This window comes from Diceros bicornis, chromosome X (genome assembly GCF_020826845.1).
Source record: "Diceros bicornis minor isolate mBicDic1 chromosome X, mDicBic1.mat.cur, whole genome shotgun sequence".
Classification (NCBI taxonomy): domain Eukaryota; kingdom Metazoa; phylum Chordata; class Mammalia; order Perissodactyla; family Rhinocerotidae; genus Diceros; species Diceros bicornis.
The window spans coordinates 40,885,899-40,907,066 of NC_080781.1; the positions used below are offsets into that span (position 1 = coordinate 40,885,899).

General features: G+C 41.4%; 1 protein-coding gene across 3 annotated transcripts in view; it reads left to right on the forward strand.

Moving 5' to 3' along the window:
- Positions 1 to 21,168, forward strand: part of JADE3 (jade family PHD finger 3) — a 127,102-nt gene that overhangs the window by 102,845 nt on the left and 3,089 nt on the right. For 2 of the 3 annotated variants that reach the window (XM_058535722.1, XM_058535723.1), the window contains exons 9-10: positions 17,172 to 17,642; positions 19,090 to 19,207. In XM_058535722.1, the coding sequence (XP_058391705.1) occupies positions 17,172 to 17,642; positions 19,090 to 19,207 (589 nt within the window). Of the gene's footprint in view, positions 1 to 17,171; positions 17,643 to 19,089; positions 19,208 to 20,914; positions 21,163 to 21,168 lie in introns of those variants that run through there. The other variant, XM_058535724.1, reaches the window with a different exon arrangement.

The window sequence follows — 21,168 nt, forward strand, 5'->3', positions numbered from 1 at the left end:
CCAGCAAGGGCCGAATTGACCCTTCTACTCCCAAGACTTCCTGCATAGGGGATACAGGCTGATTGGAGTTAGATTTGTGTGCTGACCTTCTTCACAGAAAAGGGGCCATATGAGGTCATAGCTTAGGGACAGTGGCACTAGATGTTTCAGGAGGTTCCCTGCTGTCTGGCTCATCTTGTAGACTTCTTGCTCCAGACCTGAGATCAGCCACTCCTCCAGGTAATGCTGGTTGTTTTACTGGGAAATGGTATTTAAAGGACACAGTCTGTGGGCCAGCCCCGTGGCTTAGTGGTTAAGTGCGCGCGCTCCGCTGCTGGCGGCCTGGGTTCGGATCCCAGGCACGCACCGATGCACTGCTTCTCCGGTCATGCTGAGGCCGCATCCCACATACAGCAACTAGAAGGATGTGCAACTATGACATACAACTATCTACTGGGGCTTTGGGGAAAAAAAGGAGGAGGATTGGCAGTGGATGTTAGCTCAGAGCCGGTCTTCCTCAGCAAAAAGAGGAGGATTAGCATGGATGTTAGCTTGGGGCTGACCTTCCTCACAGAAAAAAAAAAAAAAAAAAAAAAAGGACACAGTCTGGACCCAAAGGCCCTTTTAATTCTTTAAATTTATTTTTACGTCTGACAGAATTGGATACTTCATCTTGCTTTTTTTTAAACTTTTTTTCTGCCGATATTATTTATTTTAATTATAGCACTTTAGCAATTATAAAAGAAAAAAATTAAAGGAAAACTTTTCCCACAGGGTCTACTACCTTAATACATTGCCTGTTTAGGTTTTTCTAAGTTCTCTCCTGGTTGCTCCCCATAGGTGAGCGCCTGGAGGGCCAAGGTTGTGCGTCATTCTTCTGTGAATTTCCCCTAGCCCACAGGAGAGTGCCTGCCCATTGTCAGTGCTCAATTAGTGTTTACTGAATAAATACACCCATATTTAATTGTATCACAGATTAGTTTGTAATATGCATTCTCCCCACTAAAAACATAAAATATTTTCCACGTTTTCATAATTATTATTTGGTCATTTTATAAATAGCACATTGAATTTATATCCATTAATTTACTTATTTTCCTTGTTGTGGTACCTGCATTTTTCCCCTATTTTTGGGGATGATTTTTTTTCACAACAGTAATTAGCAGCATGACTGTGGTGAGAGAAAACACTGGCCTTGACCTTAGCAGACCTGAGTTTGCGTTATAGCCCCACGTTACCACATTCTGCCCTCTATTATAGTTATTTGCCTATGAGTTTTATCTTCCCTAGTAGACTGTAAGCTCAGACTGTTTCATCCTTAGATCCCCCACACCCCTGACATGACAGACAGACAGTAAATATTAGATTGATGGATGGATGATGGATGAACAGATGGATGGATGAAACATTCTGGAGTAGGTTTTTCATTTGCAGGGCAGTGGTTCTTATTTTTATTACTTAGAGTCTAGAATCTGCATTTTGTAAAGACTCATGAAATTTTGATTATAAGGAATTACAATTTTTAAACAAATATTTGAGTGCCTGATTGTGTGTCAGGCACTGTTCTAGGCACTTTGGATTTATCAATAAACCAACAAAGAACCTTGCACCATGGAACTTCCATTTTAGTTGGGGGAAATAGATAATAAGCAATAGATATTAAACAGTGCATCAGAAAATGGTAAGTGCTCCAGAAATGAAAAATGTGAAGTATGGTAAGAAGATGGGGAGTGCGAAGCAGGGGCCATGCATTGCAAGTTTAAGTAGCGTTGTCAGAGTAGAACTCGTAGAGGTGACATTGGAGCAAAGACTTGAAGGTGAGAGAAAATAATGCAGTTATTTGGGGTAAAAATGTTCAGGCTGAGGGATCAGCCAATGCAAAGGCCTTGAGATAGGAATGTGTCTGGCCTGTGTAAGCAACAGAAAAGAGGCCAGTGAGATAGAATGGAGTGTGTGGGAAGAGATGATCAGAGAGATTACATGGGGACATGATTGGTTAGGGCAGGGGTTGGCAATTTTTTCTGTAAATTGCCAGATAGTAAATATTTTAGGCTTTGCAGGCCATACAGTCTCTGTCACAACTACTCAACTCTGCCTTTGTAGCATGAAGGTAGCCATAGAAAATACTTAAGCAAATGAACATAGCTGTATTCCAATAAATTATTTATGGACTCTAAAATTTAAATTTCATATTATTTCATGTGTCACAAAATACTATTCTTTTGAATTTTTCCCACCATTTAAAAATGTAAAAACCATCCTTAGCTCCCATTCTTAGCTCATGGGCCACACGAAAACAAGCAGCTGGCTGCATTTGGTCTGTGGACCATAGTTTGTCAGCCCCTGGTGTAGGGCTTCCAGGGCCCTTAGGAGATCTTTTGTTTTTACTCTGAGTTGAAGGGGGAGCCATTGGCAGGTTTTGAGCAGACAAGTGAGATGATTTGATTTATGTTTTTAAGGAATCATTCTGTAGAATGATATGATGTCTAAGATTTGCTTCAAAATAATCTGGAAGACAGGATACCATGAGGGTAAAAGATGAAACAACATTGGTCATACGTTAATAATTATTGAAGCTGGACGATAGGTATATGGGGTTTATTATAGTATTCTCTATGCTATTATATGGGTTTTTCCATAGTAAAAGGTTAAGAACAGAAATAGGCACTCTGGCTGCTGTATTTAGAATAGACTGTGAAGAGGGAAGGTTAGAAACAGGAAAAGCAATTAGGAGGCTATTACAGTAGCATGAGAGATGGTGGTGGTGGCTTTGACGGGAGTGGTAGCCCTGGAGATGGTGAAAAGTGGTTGGATTCCGGATGAATGTTGAAAGTAGAGCCAGGATTGACTATGGATCGGATATGAGGTGTGAGAGAAAGATAGGAGTTGGGGTTGCCTCCAGGTTTTTTGGCCCAAACAGTGAGAAGGGTGAAGTTACCATAAATGGAATGGAGAAATCTGCAGGTAGAACAGATTTGAAGGAAAGAATCACAAGTTCAGTTTTAGACATTTAAAGTTTGAGATGTCTATCAGATATCCAAGTGGAAATGTTAAACTGGCAGTTGTCTATGTGAGTTTGGGGTTTGGGAGGAAGTTTTGGACTGAAGACATAAATGTGGGCGTCATTGGCATATAGATAGCTTTAGCCTAGACTGGGTAAGGTCACCGAGTGAGTAAGTGTAGATAGAACAGTACCAAGCACTGGCCCTTGAAGCTGAGGACTACAAATTGACCCCTGAATTGAGCAGTGTGATTAGTGGTAATCTGGATGAGCAGTTTAGGTGGAGTGGTGATGGCAAAAGCTACATTGCTAAGGGTCAGGGCAAAGAAATGGAGTAGGAACAGTTCAGAGGAGTGGGGGAAAGAGATATTTTCTTTAAGGTGGAAGAAATAAAAGTATGTATGTAAACTGTTAACATACAGAACATAACAGTATGCATAAAAAGGGAGTGATCCAGTGGAGAGGAAAAGCTATTGGAGTGAGGTTTTTCAGTGGATGAGAGAGGGTGGGGTGAAGTGTGCAGTGGAGGGGCGGCTGTAGGCAAGAGCACTGATAGTTCTTCCCGGGGAACAGGCTCGAAGGCAGAGTGTGTAGGTGCAGTATTCGGTAGGTGTGCTGATGGTGATCTGCAGAAGTGCTCTTTTTTTTAAAATTATTTTATTGAGGTTACATTGGTTTATAACACTGTGTAAATTTAAGGTGTACAATGTTATATTTCAGCTTCTGTATAGACTGCATTGTGTTCACTCACTAGTAGTCTAGTTTATATCCATCACCACACATATATGCCCCTTTTGCCCACCCCTCACCCCCCTCTCCTCTGGTAACCAATCTGTTCTCCTTATCTATGTGTTTGTTTGTTTATCTTGTTTTAATTTCCTCAATGAGATAGGAAGCAGGATCATCAGCTGAAAGTGAGGATGTGAGTGAGGTCAAGAGGGTTGAGGAGAGAAGAGGTATAAACTAGATTTATGGTTTGGGGAAGTGCAGTGTGAGTGCCAGGCTGCATCAAAGACCCTCTCTCCGGGTGAGGGTGAGTGAACTTCGGGTGACCTTCTTAGGTGTGGTTGTATTTTTCTCCACCTACATTCTGCTTATACTAATAGAGTGTTCTTTGTTTTCCATGGTTGACACCTAGTTTTCCTGTGGGAAAACAGACCAAAACCTTTTTTTCCTTTTAAACCACCACTAAGTAAAGTTAATTCTAAACCCATTAGTAATTTAGCATCTTGTTCCCTGTATGGAAATCAAAAACATTGTAAAAAACAAATACTGTACAGTAATTCAGAAGAGGGTCAAGTTTTATTAGCATCATTGTTCTTCAGAGGCTTATTTAAGAATCTTTGTGATTAGTAACATATCTTGGGTATTTTACTTTATAAACTCTTTTTTTTTTTTTTTGTGAGGAAGATCAACCCTGAGCTAACATCCGTGCTAATCCTCCTCTTTTTGCTGAGGAAGACCGGCTCTGAGCTAACATCTATTGCCAATCCTCCTCCTTTCCCCCCCCCCCCAAAGCCCCAGTGGATAGTTGTATGTCATAGTTGCACATCCTTCTAGTTGCTGCATGTGGGACGCAGGCTCAGCATGGCTGGAGAAGCGGTGCGTCGGTGTGCGCCCGGGATCCGAACCCAGGCCGCCAGTAGAGGAGCGTGCGCACTTAACCGCTAAGCCACGGGGCCGGTCCTACTTTATAAATTCTTTATGGAAATTTCTTAGCACTCTGTGATTTGTGTTTATTCTTCCTATCTCCCAGTAGTGGGAATTCCCACATCTCTCCTCTTCTTTTGATTTGGGAACATTCAGTGGGCAAGGATAGAATCTAACACTGGTGGATTTGGGGTCTAGATTAGCCAGTGTCTACAGCCTCCATATCTGGGAGCTTGAACCTTTCTCCTGAGCATGAAGGCTTCTGATAATCCTGGAATAGATCCTAAAGACTGGCTTCAAATCAGATGCCCCAGACAGCTCTGGATTTTGCCTAGACCCTGGACACAGTCCCTCTAACTGCCAGCTTTTTGGAATTCCTGTAGGGTCCTTATATATCTTATGTTCAAGCCCCATTTAGCCTAGATCCAGATGCTTTAGGCCTTCCTTGAGAAAAAAAGAGTGAACAGTGGGTAAGAATATGGCCTTTTGGGCCGAGCCCCATGGCCGAGTGGTTAAAGTTCTGTGTGCTCTGCTGTGGTGGCCCGGGTTCAGATCTTGGGCACGGACCTGCTCCACTCACCGGCCACGCTGTGAAGGTGTCCCACATACAAAATAGAGGAAGATTGGCACGGATGTCAGCTCAGGGCTAATCTTCCTCAAGCAAAAAACCAAAAAAACAAAAGGAGGAGGATTGGCAATGGATGTTAGCTTAGGGCGAATCTTCCTCAGCAAAGGGAAAAAAAAAAAGAATATGGCCTTTGGAGCCAGACTCCTGGAGTTCAAATCCTGGTTCCACCTCTTGCTTGTTATGCATTCTTGGGGAAGTTACCTACTATATCTATGCCTCAGTTTCCACATCAATAATAATAGCACCTACTTAATAAGGTGGTAAAGAACTTAGCACATTGCCTAACAGATAGTAAATACTCAGTAAATATTAGTGGTGCTGGTAGTTGTACTTGTTATTATTGTCCTTGGAGTCAATCTGACTTTGCTAATGGAAACTCCTAGCACTCATCCAGCCAAACTGAATAGAATCATCAAACATTTGACGCTGAGGTAGGTGCCCCTTTTGACAGTAGAGGGATGTGGTCAGGTCTGAAGTCACATGCAAGCATATTGAAGTCAGGATAAATCAGTGGGCCACCATGAATTTACTGTTAGGCTAATATGATTTCGCTATGAGGATCAAAGTGAACTTTTTAAAAACAAATAAATCTTTAACAAATGGAGAAATGCAAATACATCTACTCAGTGACTGTTAAAAGTGGTACTAGTAGAGAAGGAAATTAAATGTTGAGATTAAAAGGGAAAGCACTTTAATATTTTTCTCCTATATTCCAAATTTTATTTGTCAGTACAAATTGTTCTAAGACATTTCTGGTCCCTGCCTTCAGGAGTTTATAGTCTATTAAGGGAGGCCAGATATAAACATGGGAAAAGTTAAATAACACTGAAATGACATCTCCCCTCAGACCTCGCAGACCCTTAGGGATGAGAGATCAGAAGGGCTGGTGGCCACTGTTGGTGCTAGAGTTTAAGTACACAAAAGCTGAACTAGGTTTTGTAGGCTGGCTTGAACCATTTATGACATTGTTTCAGTGACCAAATTTTGAGAAAATTGCTCTGATCCCACCCATTTGTCTGTTCACAAATATTGGGGATTAAGGGCAACCAAATGGACACTGTCCTGCAACAGGACAAGAACTGCTGAGGACATATGTACCAGGCCCTCGGTGTTCCAGGCAGGTGTCATCTGCTTTTGAGAAAGACACACTATTTTCTTTTCAGGGGTGATGAAATATTTCCTTAAAGAGGCAAGAAGTACCTTAATTCCTAAATAAGTCTCTGGTGCTCTTTTTCAAGATTTTTATTCCAGCCACCCTATCTGATCCGATTCTCATCCCACAGAAGCTCCCCTTACACATGTGAATGTATAAGGGTAGCATTTTCCCTCTAAGGAAAGTATTTTAAAAACTCGTTTCTATTCTACAATTTCTGAAGAATATGTAGAAAATTATCTTTTTCTCTCCTTCAAAAGTAAATAAACCAATGAGATATTACTTCATACTCGCTAGAATGGTAATAACCAAAAAGTCAGACAATAACAATTATTGGCAAGAATGTGGAGAAATTGGAACCCCTGTGCGTTGCTGGTGGACATGTAAAATGTGCAACCAGTGGAAAATAGTTTGGCAATTCCTCGAAAAGTTAGAGTTACCATGTGACCCCGCAATTCCACTTCTAAGTATATAGCTGCAGTTTCAGAGGTCCCCAAGACCACGCTCAGGTTCAGTAATTCATTAGAAGGACTCACAGAACTCCGAAAAGCCATTATACTCATGGTTACAGTTATTACAGTGAAAGGATACAGATTAATATCAGCAAAGGAAAGAGGCACATAGGGCAGGGTCCAGGAAAGATCAAACATGAGCTTCCAGTTGTCTTCTCCAAGTAGAGTCTTGTGGACAGCGCTTATTTCTCCCAGCAGTGATGTGTGATAAACACACAAAGTATTGCCAACCAGAGAAGCTCACCCAAGCCTTAATGTTCAGAGATTTTATTAGGATTTGGCCACATAGACACAGCTGATCACCTGCATGGCTGACCTTCGTCTCCAGTCCCTCCAGAGGTCAGGCTGATGCCACGCGGCCCAAAGCCTCCACCATAAGTCACATTGTGAGCAGACTATCTGACATGGCCCACGGCCCCCAGGTAAACAAAGACACTCATATTAGGCAGAACATCCCAAGGGGTTGAGGTAAGTTACCTCTCAGGAGCTAGGGGAAAAGGGCCAAACCTTTCTTTGGGTAAGGTTAATCCTTTATTGCACATTACCAAAGAGAAATGAAAACATATGTCCACACAAAAATTTGTACACAAATGTTCATAGAAACATTATTTCATAATAATCAAGAAGTAAAAACAACCTAAATGTCCATCAACTGATGAATGGATAAACAAATGTGGCATATCCTTACAATGGTGTATTATTTGGCCATATTTTAAAAAGAGTGAAATTCTGATACATGCTACAACATAGATGAACCTTGAAAACATGCTAAATGAAAGAAGCCAGACACAAACGGCCACGTATTGTACGACTCCACTTATATGAAATGCCCAGAATAGGCATATCTATAGAGAGACGAAGTAGATTAGTGGGTGCTTGGGGCTGGGATTGGGAACAGGGAGTGACTGCATATAGGCACAAGATTTCTTTTTTGGGGTGATGAAAATGTAGTGGTGATGCTTGCACAACTCTGTAAATATACTAAAAACCATTGAAATGTATACTTAAAATTGGTAAGTTTTACATGTAAATTATATCTCAATAAAGTTATTTTTTTAATGGTCATAATAATACCTCCTCTGTCACCTTAAGTGGGTTACAGTAGAAATAAATGAGATGTATACAAATGTACTTTGTTTAATAGAATGTACCAAATATATGTTTCTGGAAAAAGGTAAATAAGTATTTGATTGGCACCAAAACTTGGTTGGCATTTCTCCTTTACCACAAAAATACATAGACCTCCAGCTGTAAATATCATGGAATGACCTTTTTTTGAAGCTAGATAGATTTTATAGCAGAGTTACCTAAGGACATTATATTTTTCATCTAAGTACCCCAATTCTTATTCGTGTATTGTCCTTTATTTTGAGTAATTTATATTTATGTCTCTACAGTCTATAAATTTGACCTGAGAGAATCTGTTTTTAGCTTACCGTTAGTAGTTTTATGTGACACATTCATCCCCTTAAATAGAAAACAATCCTTTTGCTTTCTCTTCCCATATTTTTATTGGTTATTAAGCAGCAAAAGAGCAGTATGCCCAACACTTTAATCTTTTGCTAAAGAATGCCTTTTGCTACTTGTTTTTTAAATGACTGGCTAGTTTCTTAGCCAAGTGATAACAAAAGGTACCCAGATAAAAGTATGATTTGGGCTTTCATCATCCTCGTTTTCATGAGGCTTTTCAAATACATAGAAGTTTTAAGGATACAGATTTTACTGTAATGTAACAAACTTTTCCAGTAGAGCTGTCTAAAGCTGGGATGGGCTGTCTTGGGAATGCAATAAGTGGATATAGTACCACTTAATTGAAAAGTGGAAGGCGTTTGAGCCGGGGCAGTGGAGGTAGACAAACAGGTACTCTAGAGGAAGTACAAGTGATAATAAGTGTGAGGCTAGATAAGATGATCTTAGAATTATATTCCAACCCTGGAACTTTATCCTGTGACATTAGTTTAAATGGAATCTGCCCCACTAATGCTTCGATGGTTGCCGGTATTCTCTTGGGTGTTGAATTTCTCAATCTATTGTAAGGAGACCTGTCAGCGTTTGCATTATTTTATTTATTTTTTTTTAATTTTTTGTTTATTGTAGTAACATTGGTTTATAACATTGTAAAAATTTCAGATGTACATCATTATACTTCTGTTTCTGCATAGATTACATCATGTTCACCACCAAAATACTAATTACAACCCATCACCACACACATGTACTGAATTATCCCTTTCACCCTCCTCCCTCCCCCCTTCCCCTCTGGTAACCACCAATCCAATCTCTGTCCCTATGTGTTTGTTTATTGTTGTTATTATCTACTACTTAATGAAGGAAATCATACGGTATTTGACCTTCTCCCTCTGACTTATTTCACTTTGCATTATACCCTCAATGTCCATCCATGTTGTCACAAATGGCTGGATTTCATCGTTTCTTATGGCTGAGTAGTATTCCATTGTGTATATATACCACATCTTCTTTATCCATTCGTCCCTTATGGGCACTTAGGTTGCTTCCAAGTCTTGGCTGTTGTGAATAACGCTGCAATGAACACAGGGGTGCATGTACCTTTGCAAATTGGTGTTTTCAAGTTCTTTGGATAAATACCCAACAGTGGAATAGCTGGATCATATGGTAGTTCTATCCTTGATTTTTTGAGGAATCTCCATACTGTTTTCCATAGTGGTTGCACCAGTTTGCACTCCCACCAGCAGTGTATGTGAGTTCCCTTCTCTCCACATCCTCTCCAACACATGTTGTTTCCTGTCTTGTTAATTATAGCCATTCTGATGGGCATGAGGTGATATCTCATTGTAGTTTTGATTTGCATTTCCCTAATAGTTAGCAATTTTGAACATCTTTTCATGTGTCTGTTGGCCATCTGTATATCTTCTTTGGAGAAATGTCTGTTCAGGTCTTTTGCCCATTTTTTAATTGGGTTGGTAGTTTTTTTGTTGTTGAGATGCATGAGTTCTTTATATATTTTGGAGATTAAGCCCTTATCAGATGTATGGTTTGCAAATATCTTCTCCCAATTGTTAGGTTGTCTTTTCGTTTTGTTGATGGTTTCCTTTGCTGTGCAGAAGCTTTTTAGTTTGATGTAGTCCCATTTGTTTATTTTTTCTATTGTTTCTTTTGCCCGGTAAGATATGGTGTTTGAAAAGATGTTGCTAAGACCGATGTCGAAGAGCATACTGCCTATGTTTTCTTCTAGAAGTTTCACAGTTTCAGGTCATACATTCAAATCTTTAATCCATTTTGAGTTAATTTTTGTGTATGGTGTAAGGTAAGGGTCTACTTTCATTTTTTTGCATGTGGCTATCCAGTTTTCCCAACACCATTTGTTGAAGAGACTTTCTTTTCCCCATTGTATGTTCTTGGCTCCTTTGTCAAAGATTAGATGTCCCTAGATGTGTGGGTTTATTTGTGGGCTTTCGATTCTATTCCATTGATCTGTGTGTCTGTTTTTGTGCCAGTACCATGCTGTTTTGGTTACTATAGCTTTGTAGTATATTTTGAAATCAGGGAGTGTGATACCTCCAGCTTTGTTCTTTTTTCTCAGGATTCCTTTAGCTATTCGGGGTCTTTTGTTGTTCCATATAAATTTTAGAATTCTTTGTTCTATTTCTGTGAAAAATGTTGTTGGAACTTTGATACGGATTGCATTGAATCTATAGATGGCTTTAGGAAGTATGGACATCTTAACTATGTTAATTCTTCCAGTCCAAGAGCACGGAATATCTTTCCATTTCTTTGTGTCTTCTTCAATTTCTTTCAGCAATGTTTTATAGTTTTCGGTGTACAGATCTTTCACCTCTTTGGTTAAGTTTATTCCTAGGTATTTTATTCTCTTTGTTGCAATTGTAAATGGGATGGTATTCTTAATTTCTCTTTCTGCTACTTCGTTGTTAGTGTACAGAAATGCAACTGATTTTTGTATGTTGATTTTGTATCCTGCAACTTTACCATATTCGTTTATTACTTCTAAAAGTTTTCTGGTGGATTCTTTAGGGTTTTCTATATATAAAATCATGTCATCTGCAAATAGTGACAGTTTCACTTCTTCCTTTCCACTTTGGATCCCTTTTATTTCTTTCTCTTGCCTGATTCCTCTGGCTAGGACTTCCAGTACTATGTTAAATAGGAGTGGTGACAATGGGCATCCTTGTCTGGTTCCTGTTCTTAGAGGGAGAGCTTTCAATTTTTCACCATTGAGGATGATATTAGCTGTGGGTTTGTCATATATGGTCTTTATTATGTTGAGGTACTTTCCTTCTATACCCATTTTATTCAGAGTTTTTATCATAAATGGATGCTGTATCTTGTCAAATGCTTTCTCTGCATCTATTGAGATGATCATGTGATTTTTATTCTTCATTTTATTAATGTGGTGTATCACGTTGATTGATTTGCGAATGTTAAACCATCCCTGCATCCCTGGAATAAATCCCACTTGATCATGGTGTATAATCTTTTTAACGTATTGTTGGATGCGATTTGCTGGTATTTTGTTGAGGATTTTTGCATCGATGTTCATCAGTGATATTGGCCTGTAATTTTCTTTTTTTTTGTTGTCCTTGTCTGGTTTTGGTATCAGGGTAATGTCGGCTTCGTAGAATGAGTTAGAGAGCTTCCCCGCCTCCTCAATTTTTGGAAGAGTTTGAGAAGGATAGGTATTAAGTCTTCTTTGAATGTTTGGTAGAATTTACCAGGGAAGTCGTCTGGTCCTGGACTTTTATTTTTGGGGAGGTTTTTGATTACTGTTTCGATCTCCTTACTGGTGATTGGTCTATTCAAATTCTCTACTTCTTCTTGATCCGGTTTTGGAAGGTTGTATGATTCTAAGAATTTATCCATTTCTTCCAGATTGTCGAATTGGTTGGCATATAGCTTTTCATAGTATTCTCTTACAATCTTTTGTATTTCTGAGGTGTCTGTTGTAACCTCTCCTCTTTATTTCTGATTTTACTTATTTGTGCCTTCTCTCTTTTTTTCTTGGTGAGTCTAGCTAAAGGTTTGTCAATTTTGTTGATCTTTTCAAAGAACCAGCTCTTGGTTTTATTAATTTTTTCTATTGTTTTTTTGGTCTCTATTTCATTTATTTCTGCTCTGATTTTTATTATTTCCCTTCTTCTACTGATTTTGGGCTTTGTTTGTTCTTCTTTTTCCAGTTCCTTTAGGTGCATTGTTAGATTGTTTATTTGAGATTTTTCTTGTTTGTTGAGATAGACCTGTATTGCTATAAACTTCCCTCTTAGAACCGCTTTTGCTGTATCCCGTAAATTCTGGCATGTCGTATTTTCATTTTCATTTGTCTCCAGGTATTTTTTGTTTTCTTCTTTGATTTCTTCGTTAACACAGTCATTGTTCAGTAGCATTTTGTTTAATCTCCACGTATTTGTGGCTTTTCTGATTTTCTTCCTATAGTTGATTTCTAGTTTCATACCGTTGTGGTCAGAAAAGATGCTTGGTATTATTTCAGTCTTCTTAAATTTATGGAGACTTGTTTTGTGGACTAATATGTGATCAGTCCTGGAGAATGTTCCATGTGCATTTGAAAAGAATGTGTATTCTTTGGTTTTTGGATGGAGTGCTCTGTATATATCTACTAGGTCCATCTGTTCTAGTGTGTCATTTAAGGCCAATGTTTCCCTATTGATCTTCTGTTTGGATGATCTATCCGTTGGTGTAAGTGGAGTGTTAAAGTCCCCTACTATTATTGTGTTACTGTCTATTTCTGTTTTTATGTCTGTTAATAATTGCTTTATATATTTAGGTGCACCTACATTGGGTGTGTAGATATTTACAAGTGTTATATCCTCTTGTTGGATTGTTCCCTTGATCATTATGTAATGCCCTTCTTTGTCTCTTTTTACAATTTTTGTTCTAAAGTCTATTTTGTCTGATATGAGTACTGCTACTCCAGCTTTCTTTTCATTGCCATTTGCGTGGAGTATCTTTTTCCATCCCTTCACTTTCAGTTTGTGAGTGTCTTTAGGTCTGAAGTGTGTCTCTTGTATGCAGCATATGTATGGGTCTTGTTTTTTTATCCAGTCAGCCACCCTATGCCTTTTAATTGGAGCATTTAGTCCATTGACGTTTAAAGTAGCTATTGATAAGTATGTACTTACTGCCATTTTTTAACTTTTTTTCCTCAGTGTTTTAGTAGTCCTTCTCTGTTCCTTTCTTCTTCTATACAGAATTGATGGTCACTTTAGTTTGACCTCTGTCTGAAAGCTGTACTCTTTAACTCCCCTCCTCCCTCCTTTTATGTTTTTGATATCATATCTAACCTCTTTTTTGTACATTTGTATCCATTACGTTCTTATCATGGAAATAGATAATTTTTCCTATTTGTGGTCTTCTCTTTACCCCTTAAATCAGTCCCTTTAACATTTCTTGTAGCACTGGTTTCTTGGTGACAAACTCCTTTAATTTTTGCTTGTCTGGGAAAATTTTGATCTCTCCTTCCATTTTGAATGATAACCTTGCTGGGTGGAGTATTCTTGGCTGTAAGTTTTTTCCTTTTAGCACTTTAAATATATCGTGCCATTCTCTTCTAGCCTGTAAGGTTTCTGCTGAGAAGTCAGCTGATAGCCTTATGGGGTTTCCTTTGTATGTAACTTGACATTCTCTTGCGGCTTTTAGGATTCTCTCTTTATCTTTAATTCTGGACATTTTGATTATGATGTGTCTTGGTGTGGGCCTCTTTGGGTTTATCTTGTTTGGGGCTCTCTGTGCTTCCTGTACCTGGATGTCTGTTTCCTTCCTTAGGTTAGGGAAGTTTTCATCTGTTATTTCTTGAAATAGATTCTCTGCCCCCTTGTCTCGCTCTACTCCTTCCAGGACACCTATAACACGGATGTTAGTGCGCTTGATGTTGTCCCAGAGGTCCCTTAGACTGTCCTCGCTCTTTTTTTTTTTTTTGTGAGGAGATCAGCCCTGAGCTAACATCCGCCAATCCTCCTCTTTCTTTGCTGAGGAAGACGGCCCTGGGCTAACATCGGTGCCTATCTTCCTCCACTTTATATGGGACGCCGCCACAGCATGGCCTACCAAGCAGTGCGTCGGTGCGTGCCCGGGATCCGAACCAGCGAACCCCGGGCCGCCGCAGCGGAGCGCGCGCACCCAACCGCTTGCGCCACCGGGCCGGCCCCAATGTCCTCACTCTTTTTAATTCTTTTCTCTTTTACCTGTTCAGCTGGGGTAATTTCTTCTAGTCTTTCGTCCAGCTCACAGATCCGTTCTTCTGTATCCTCTACTCTGCTTTTGAGTCCCTCTAATGAATTTTTCATTTCCAGTAGTGTATTCTTCATTTCTGATTGGTTCTTTTTTATATCTTCCATTTCTTTGTTGACATTCTCACTGAGTTCATCTATTCTTCTCGCCAGATCAGTGAGCATCCTTAACACTCTTAGTTTGAACTCTCTGTCGGGTAGGTTGCTCATTTCTGTTTCACTTATTTCCTTTTCTGGGGTTTTGTCCTGTTCCCTTACTTGGAATGTATTCTTTGCCTCCTCATTTTGCCTCTTTCCCTGTGCTTGTGTCTATGTATTAGGTAGGTCAGCTACGTCTCCTGCTCTTGGATAGGTGGCCTTATGTAAGTGATGCCTTAGGAGTCTTCCAGTGTGCTTCCCTCAGTTCTCAATGTCCCAGGGGTCACCTCTATGTGGGCTACATGTGTCCTGTTGTGGCCTGTTTGCTCTCCCTGTAGGCGCCCAGGGAGGCCGAGTTATGCTCCTGGCCAGCTGTTGTAATGCTCAGCTGCTTGTAGTTGTTGTGGGCCCTTCAGTCTCTTTATCAGGTGTGGGGAGCCCCAGCACAGTTGGCTGTAAGTTCTAATACCACATTTGTGTTGCAGTATTTCTTTTAAGTGAGTAGGCCCCCAGCGCGGCAAGTTGTTAGGCTCAGGGCCTTACAATTGCTGTAAGCCTCTAGCCTATTAGGTCTCTTGTCAGCTCTCTGAGGATTCCAGCTGGGTGGGGCTGGCCTCAGGCACAGGTGCACCCAATTGTTTCAGGCTTTGGAAGGTGGGGAAAGCCCCCTATGTGGGTCTTTGAGAAGCACAAGTCTTCTGCAGCTGACAAGCCCTGCCGCCCACAGGTCCACACACACAGTCAACACTGTCCTGCCCCGTGTGCACACCCCGACCTCCCCAAGTGGACCCAGTCTCTCCACGACGGGAGCCCCACACACTCCGCCACCGCCCCACCCGTTCCTTGTGCGCGCCCTGCCCCACTGAAGTTGGCTCACTTGCCAGGCAGCGGAGAATCCAGTTACCAATCTATGCAGGCCCACAAGTTGCCTGAGAGCTTGTTGTTGGGTGGGGCCAGTCTCTAGGGTGGGCTGCCTGCCCTGGCTGAGCTGGATTAAATCGTGCTCTAGCAGGTGGGGCAGACCCTGGGCTAGCAGGCCCCAGGGAGAACTCCAATGGCGTCTGTGTCAGCACACCCTCACCAGGCCACAACAATGGCCGCCGCCAATGTCCCAGTCCCTGGAGAGGTCTCACCCCTCACCGAGATGCACTCAGGGCCTATTAGGTGAGTCTCTTTTCACCACAGCACTGTGCACCTTTCTTTCTGTTGATTTTAGGTTGCTTTCTGAAACAGGTGAGTTTGCCCGCGGGCCCTTTAAGAGCTGGTTTTAGTTTTTTGTGAACCGGGTTTTCTGAGGGTACTCCCCAATGTTTTAGGAGCAGGCAAAGTCAGATATTATGCCGCTGGTCTCGATTGTGCTGGGTCCACAAAATGCCCACAGCGGGGGCGCTCCCCGGCTCAGGCCCCCGGGCCTCCAGGGAGGCTGCGTACCTGTGAGCTGCTCCCGGCGGCCGGGAAGCTGGCACCTTGTGAAGGCGGCGTTTTTCCTTTCCAGAACAGAGTCTCTGCCTCTTCTGCCTCAGTTAGGATTGTCCATTGTTGCAGGAGTTCCTCTTATCCAGTTTTCAGTTCTGTCTCAGGGGTAATTTTTCCACAAGTAGTTGTAAATTGGCTGTGTCCACAGGAGGAGGTGAGTTCCGAGTCTGTGTACGCCGCCATCTTGACTTCCCCTCCTGCATTATTTTAGTCTTTATTCATAACCAAGGTCATTCTCTATGTTTAGTTATCAAAAACCTAACACATAGGTAATTGAGCAGTCTGCCCTCTAGATGCAGGCTTCCAAAAGAGTTCAGACTTGGCTTTAACCATGAGAATTCCCACTACATCCTTAAAAACAAACCCTCCATTGCTTTCCCACTTTCCTCTGTATAAATGTATAAATGCACCCATGCATTTTAAGTCTTTGGAAGGAAAGCTATAGCATTGTAACCATAACAAATGGTGATTGAGACTAACTGAAGCCCAGGAGTACAGTAGTCATGTGCCAGGTTCTTGCTCTGCTTCCCTGTGAATCCTCAGTGCATAATGGTACACTGTGGTACATAGTGATACTTAACAAATGTGTTGCATCTGTGAATGGCAGAATATTGTAAACTTAATTTCAGATTATCTGTAACCATACTGTCCACTAGAACTTTCTACAATGATGGAAATGTGTACCGTCCAGTATGGTTGAAAATGTGGCTAGTGTGACTGAGGAATTGAATTTTTAATTATATGTAATTTTAATTAATTTAAATTTAAATAGCTACTTCTAGCTACTTAGCTACTGTTGGCTACCATGTTTGACAGCACAACTCTAGAAGAACAGTTTCAAGAAGTTAGGTTACTTAGATACTGTAGTTCCTGTGGCCTTTTTAGAACCAGTAGATGCTATAGCAATAATATTGACTTTTTTTTTTCTTTCATTTGTTCAGAAGCATTTCTTGAGCACCTTCTTGTTCAATAGTTGACAGCAATGCAAAGAAGAATGACACAGCTTCTGTCTTTAAGAGCTATGGCCAGGAGTTTGACATTTATTATACTATAGGTACAGTGTGAAAAGTACCATTATAGAAGCATATAATAAGGTGATATGGGGGACACAGAGAAGGTACAGCATGCCTCTACAGGAGTCAAGGAAGACTTCTCAGAAAAACTTGATGCTTAAGCTGAAACCTTAAAGGAGAGTTTGAATTTTTTTTTTTTGCCTCTATTTTTGCTGTTTTCTATAAGAGCACATTTTCTGGGTTACTTGTAATGTGACCATCAGGACCAACTTTCTCCCTGTCTTTCCTTTGCTGCCTATGAGCTCTCAGTTTAGACCCAGGGATATAGGGCTTCCGCTTTACCCCCCAGCCCTGCTTCCTTAACACATCTTTTCTTTCTACAGTGCTCGGTAAAAAGCTGCATCACTGCCTTCCACGTCACCTGTGCCTTTGAGCACAGCCTAGAGATGAAGACTATCCTAGATGAGGGGGATGAAGTGAAGTTCAAATCATACTGCCTCAAGCACAGCCAAAACAGGCAGAAACTCAGGGAGGCTGAGTACCCCCTACACAGGGCTGCAGAGCAGAGCCAGACCAAAAACGAGAAGACCAGCCTGCGGGCACAGAAGCTTCGGGAGCTGGAGGAGGAGTTCTATTCCCTGGTCCGTGTGGAAGATGTGGCCACGGAGCTGGGCGTGCCCATGCTAGCTGTGGACTTTATCTATAACTACTGGAAACTGAAGCGGAAAAGTAACTTCAATAAGCCATTATTTCCTCCGAAGGAGGATGAAGAAAATGGCCTCGTGCAGCCAAAAGAGGAGAGTATTCATACTCGCATGAGAATGTTTATGCATCTACGGCAAGACCTAGAGAGGGTAAGGTGACCAGCTGTGACTAGTGTGTAGGTCTTGGTCTGCATAGAAATGGAGACCCCACTTCCAGTTTAAAAAAAAAACAAAACAGATCAGCTCCTATAATATGGGCTTCTGTGTCCTCCCTTATCTTCTGATTTCATTGTGGCCCCAAACATTGGGCTCTGTTTAAATTTTGGCAAGCACATTCGGGGAATTGGAGAGGCCTCACTTCTATGGTCTATGAACCTTAAATCTGAAATAAATTCTCATTTGGTTTACTTTTTACTCACTGTGGAGCCTAAATCGGCTCACCTATATTTTACTGACACACTTATGAGACTGTGGACTGAAGATAGAATGAATTTTGTTCAGGAAAGTGCTAGATCAGAGTTTCTCCAAGTCAGCACTATTGACATTTTAGGCTTGATAGTTCTTTGTTGTCCTTTGTTGTGGAGGACAGTGTAAGATGTTAGTAGCATCCCTGGCCTCTACCCACTAGATGCCATTAGCAACCCCCCAACATACCCAGTTGTGACAACCAAAAATGTTTCCAAGTTACCAAATGCCTCCTGGGGGTCAAAATCACCCCTGATTGAGAGCCTTTGCACAGATAATTTAATTTAACTCATGATATATATATCAAATATCTACTAAATTAGGTACTGGAGGGTTCAAAGAGAAGTTAGGCCCTGTGTCTACCCTAGAGAATTTTATAATCAAGTATAATTATAGAGATGGCTTGTTTTTTTCTCTGCCGCCAGAATTTGGAAGGAAACTAATAGACTTAGCTCACTTTTTAAAATTTAACTCACACATATATATCACTTACTATGTGGCAACACCTATAAGTATTTTAAAAGTAGTAACTCATTTAATCCTAACATTCCTATGAAGAAAGTACTATTATTATTCCTTTTTACAGATGAATAAACTGGGGGCACAGAAAGGTAGAGTAATTTGTCCAGGTGGGGCATATGAGAGAGTGATGATTTCACCCCTGTGGCTGTGGAGACTTGGCTGAGCTAAAAGTGTGAGCAAAAAAAGCCACTTCTGGTCTTCCCAACAGACCTTTATCCTGCTGGTCCATCCCTCATTAGAAAACTGGATCCAGCATTGCCATCATTTACTCAGGGATCTAAAAGGAAGACTGAAATATTAAGTCATCATTCAGTCTTCCCAGCCTGGCTGTGCAGATAAATATCGAGCCTATTACACTGCAGGGAGAGTAGGTTTCAGGACGTGGCTTCGCTTGTGCTGCTGATTGATACGGGAACCATGATCCCACGACTGACAACGCTATGTGAATTCCTGTGAAGTGGCTCTCGTTATACAACTTTGGGCTTCTGTCTTCTCTCCTCACCCCCCGCCCCACCTGACTTTAGTTGTCTTAATTTTAGCTAAACAATTTCAATTGTCAGGTTTGCGTAACATGTCAAAAATCTCTATTTGCTGGGGGTTGGGCTTTCAGGTCCGAAATCTGTGCTACATGATAAGCAGGCGAGAGAAGCTGAAACAGTCACACAACAAAATACAGGAACAGATCTTCAATTTGCAAGTCCAGCTTGCTAACCAGGAAATTGCTGCAGGTAACCTGTATAGTAAAGATGTCCTAACAAATATATAGACTGCTTACGTCCTATTTTAACTATTTAAATTTTATGTCAATTGTTTCACTTAAAAGCCTTTTAAAATTCTTGTCAAATATCTCATTTGCTCTAGTCCAACCCTGATTATAACATGGCCCGTTTCACTGTCCGCTCATGAGGCAAGAAATCCCAGGGTGGGATTGGGGCAGTTGCAGGTCTAGGGCAGATAATCTAGGTCCCAGATATAAATTAGGGGCCATTAGTTGGAGCCATAAAATTATTCAACAGTCATTGAATTCATTTAGAAATCAATAGGATAAGATCTAATCCTTGTTTCCAGAAAACATTTAATTCCAGGGTTACTCATCTTAATAGTCTGTTAAAACAAATCCTTAGCCACAAGTTAGAAGATCTGGGTTCTTGTCTCTTCATTTATTCACTAATATTTGTTGAGCACCTACTATGGACTAAGAACTGAGCTCAAAGATAGAGCAGTCAGCAAGACAGAATCCCTGCCTGCAGGGTCCACTGCCCACTTGGTGAGAGAGAGAGGTGAGCATAATTGCAGTGCCCTAAGCATGGGGAGCTTAGCTGGAATGATGACAGTCATATTCAGTGACATTTGCAACCTCTCTATGCCTCATTTAACACAGAGGTCGGTGGCAGAGCCTAGGCAGCCAGGGGTCATTGGGCAGGGTGTGCAGAATCCAGCCCCTGTCAAGGGCCAGCCAGAGACACCCAGAAATGAGGTGTCAGGTAGGCATCAATGGCTGTGAGTATCACGAGTCACAGCAGAATGGGATAGCAGGAGGCAGCAGGGCTGCTCAGGCACAAGGGCACCATGATGGACAAGACAAGGAGAACCAAAGGACAAGAGGGAGGAGCCCCTGCGTGCTGAGGAAATTGGCCCCTATACCATGTGGCTTTTGATTGGTGATAGCCAGCCCCATAACTGCTTGTGGCATCAGCAGGTGGCAGCCCCTGGTAGAGATGGGGGCTGTGAGTGTTCAACATGGACCCTAAGGGAACAAATGCTACCCATTGGGGCACCTAATAGTTGTTCTCTCTATGTGTCATTTTTGTGAGGCTATACAGTAAGATGGTAATGGGCAAAGGTCAAGTCCATATGCAAGGAAGAATTGTTTGGTAGTGCTCTTTTAATTTCAGAGCACTCAAAATAATAGAGGAAGACTGTCCAAATATGATTATCAGACGACAGAACCAGGTAACTGATTGCCAGTACTCCCCAGGCCAATCTTATAACAGGCCATTGGCAGGAATGTGATTCTTTTCTGCTGGCCTTACCACTACAAAACCTGCCCCACACCTCCATGATGGTCATCATCATAGTAAGGAAATTGTTTTGGGTTAAGAACTTAAAATACACAGGAACCACCCACTACCACTTCTACTAATGCCAGGTTAAAACACATACTCACATACTCTTTACCCATCAAAACCTATGCTACATTTCCGAGGGTTTGTATTTGACTTGCTTTAGGAGGGCCAGGAGAGGTTGGAGGGTGGGGTCTGAAATGTCTATATGTTTAAGGCACATACTAAGTGCTGTGCAGTACCCATACATGCACACACACACACAGGGAGACCCTGTTCTAAACCATTGCTAGTGACATTCTGTTCAGAAATGGAAGGGGCAGAGATGGGGATGTAGGAGGCAGCGCACTAGTCTTTGTGATCATTTTACAGCCTGGGAGAGCAGAGATGAAGAAGTTGGGAGTCAGACAGCAAACAGTGGCGTTGCTGAGTTTTCCACCTGTAGCACGCCCCCAGTCCCAACCTCCAGTTCAGCTCACTCAGCTGCTATCCCATGATGTACATACATGTCAAAGACAGGGGCTTGTTAGACATTTGGAGGAGTAGGTATGTGAACTCACTCTGCCGTAAGCACGTACGCCGTTATTTAAATCAGTTGTTAAAATGACTCTTTCTTTTTGATCTCA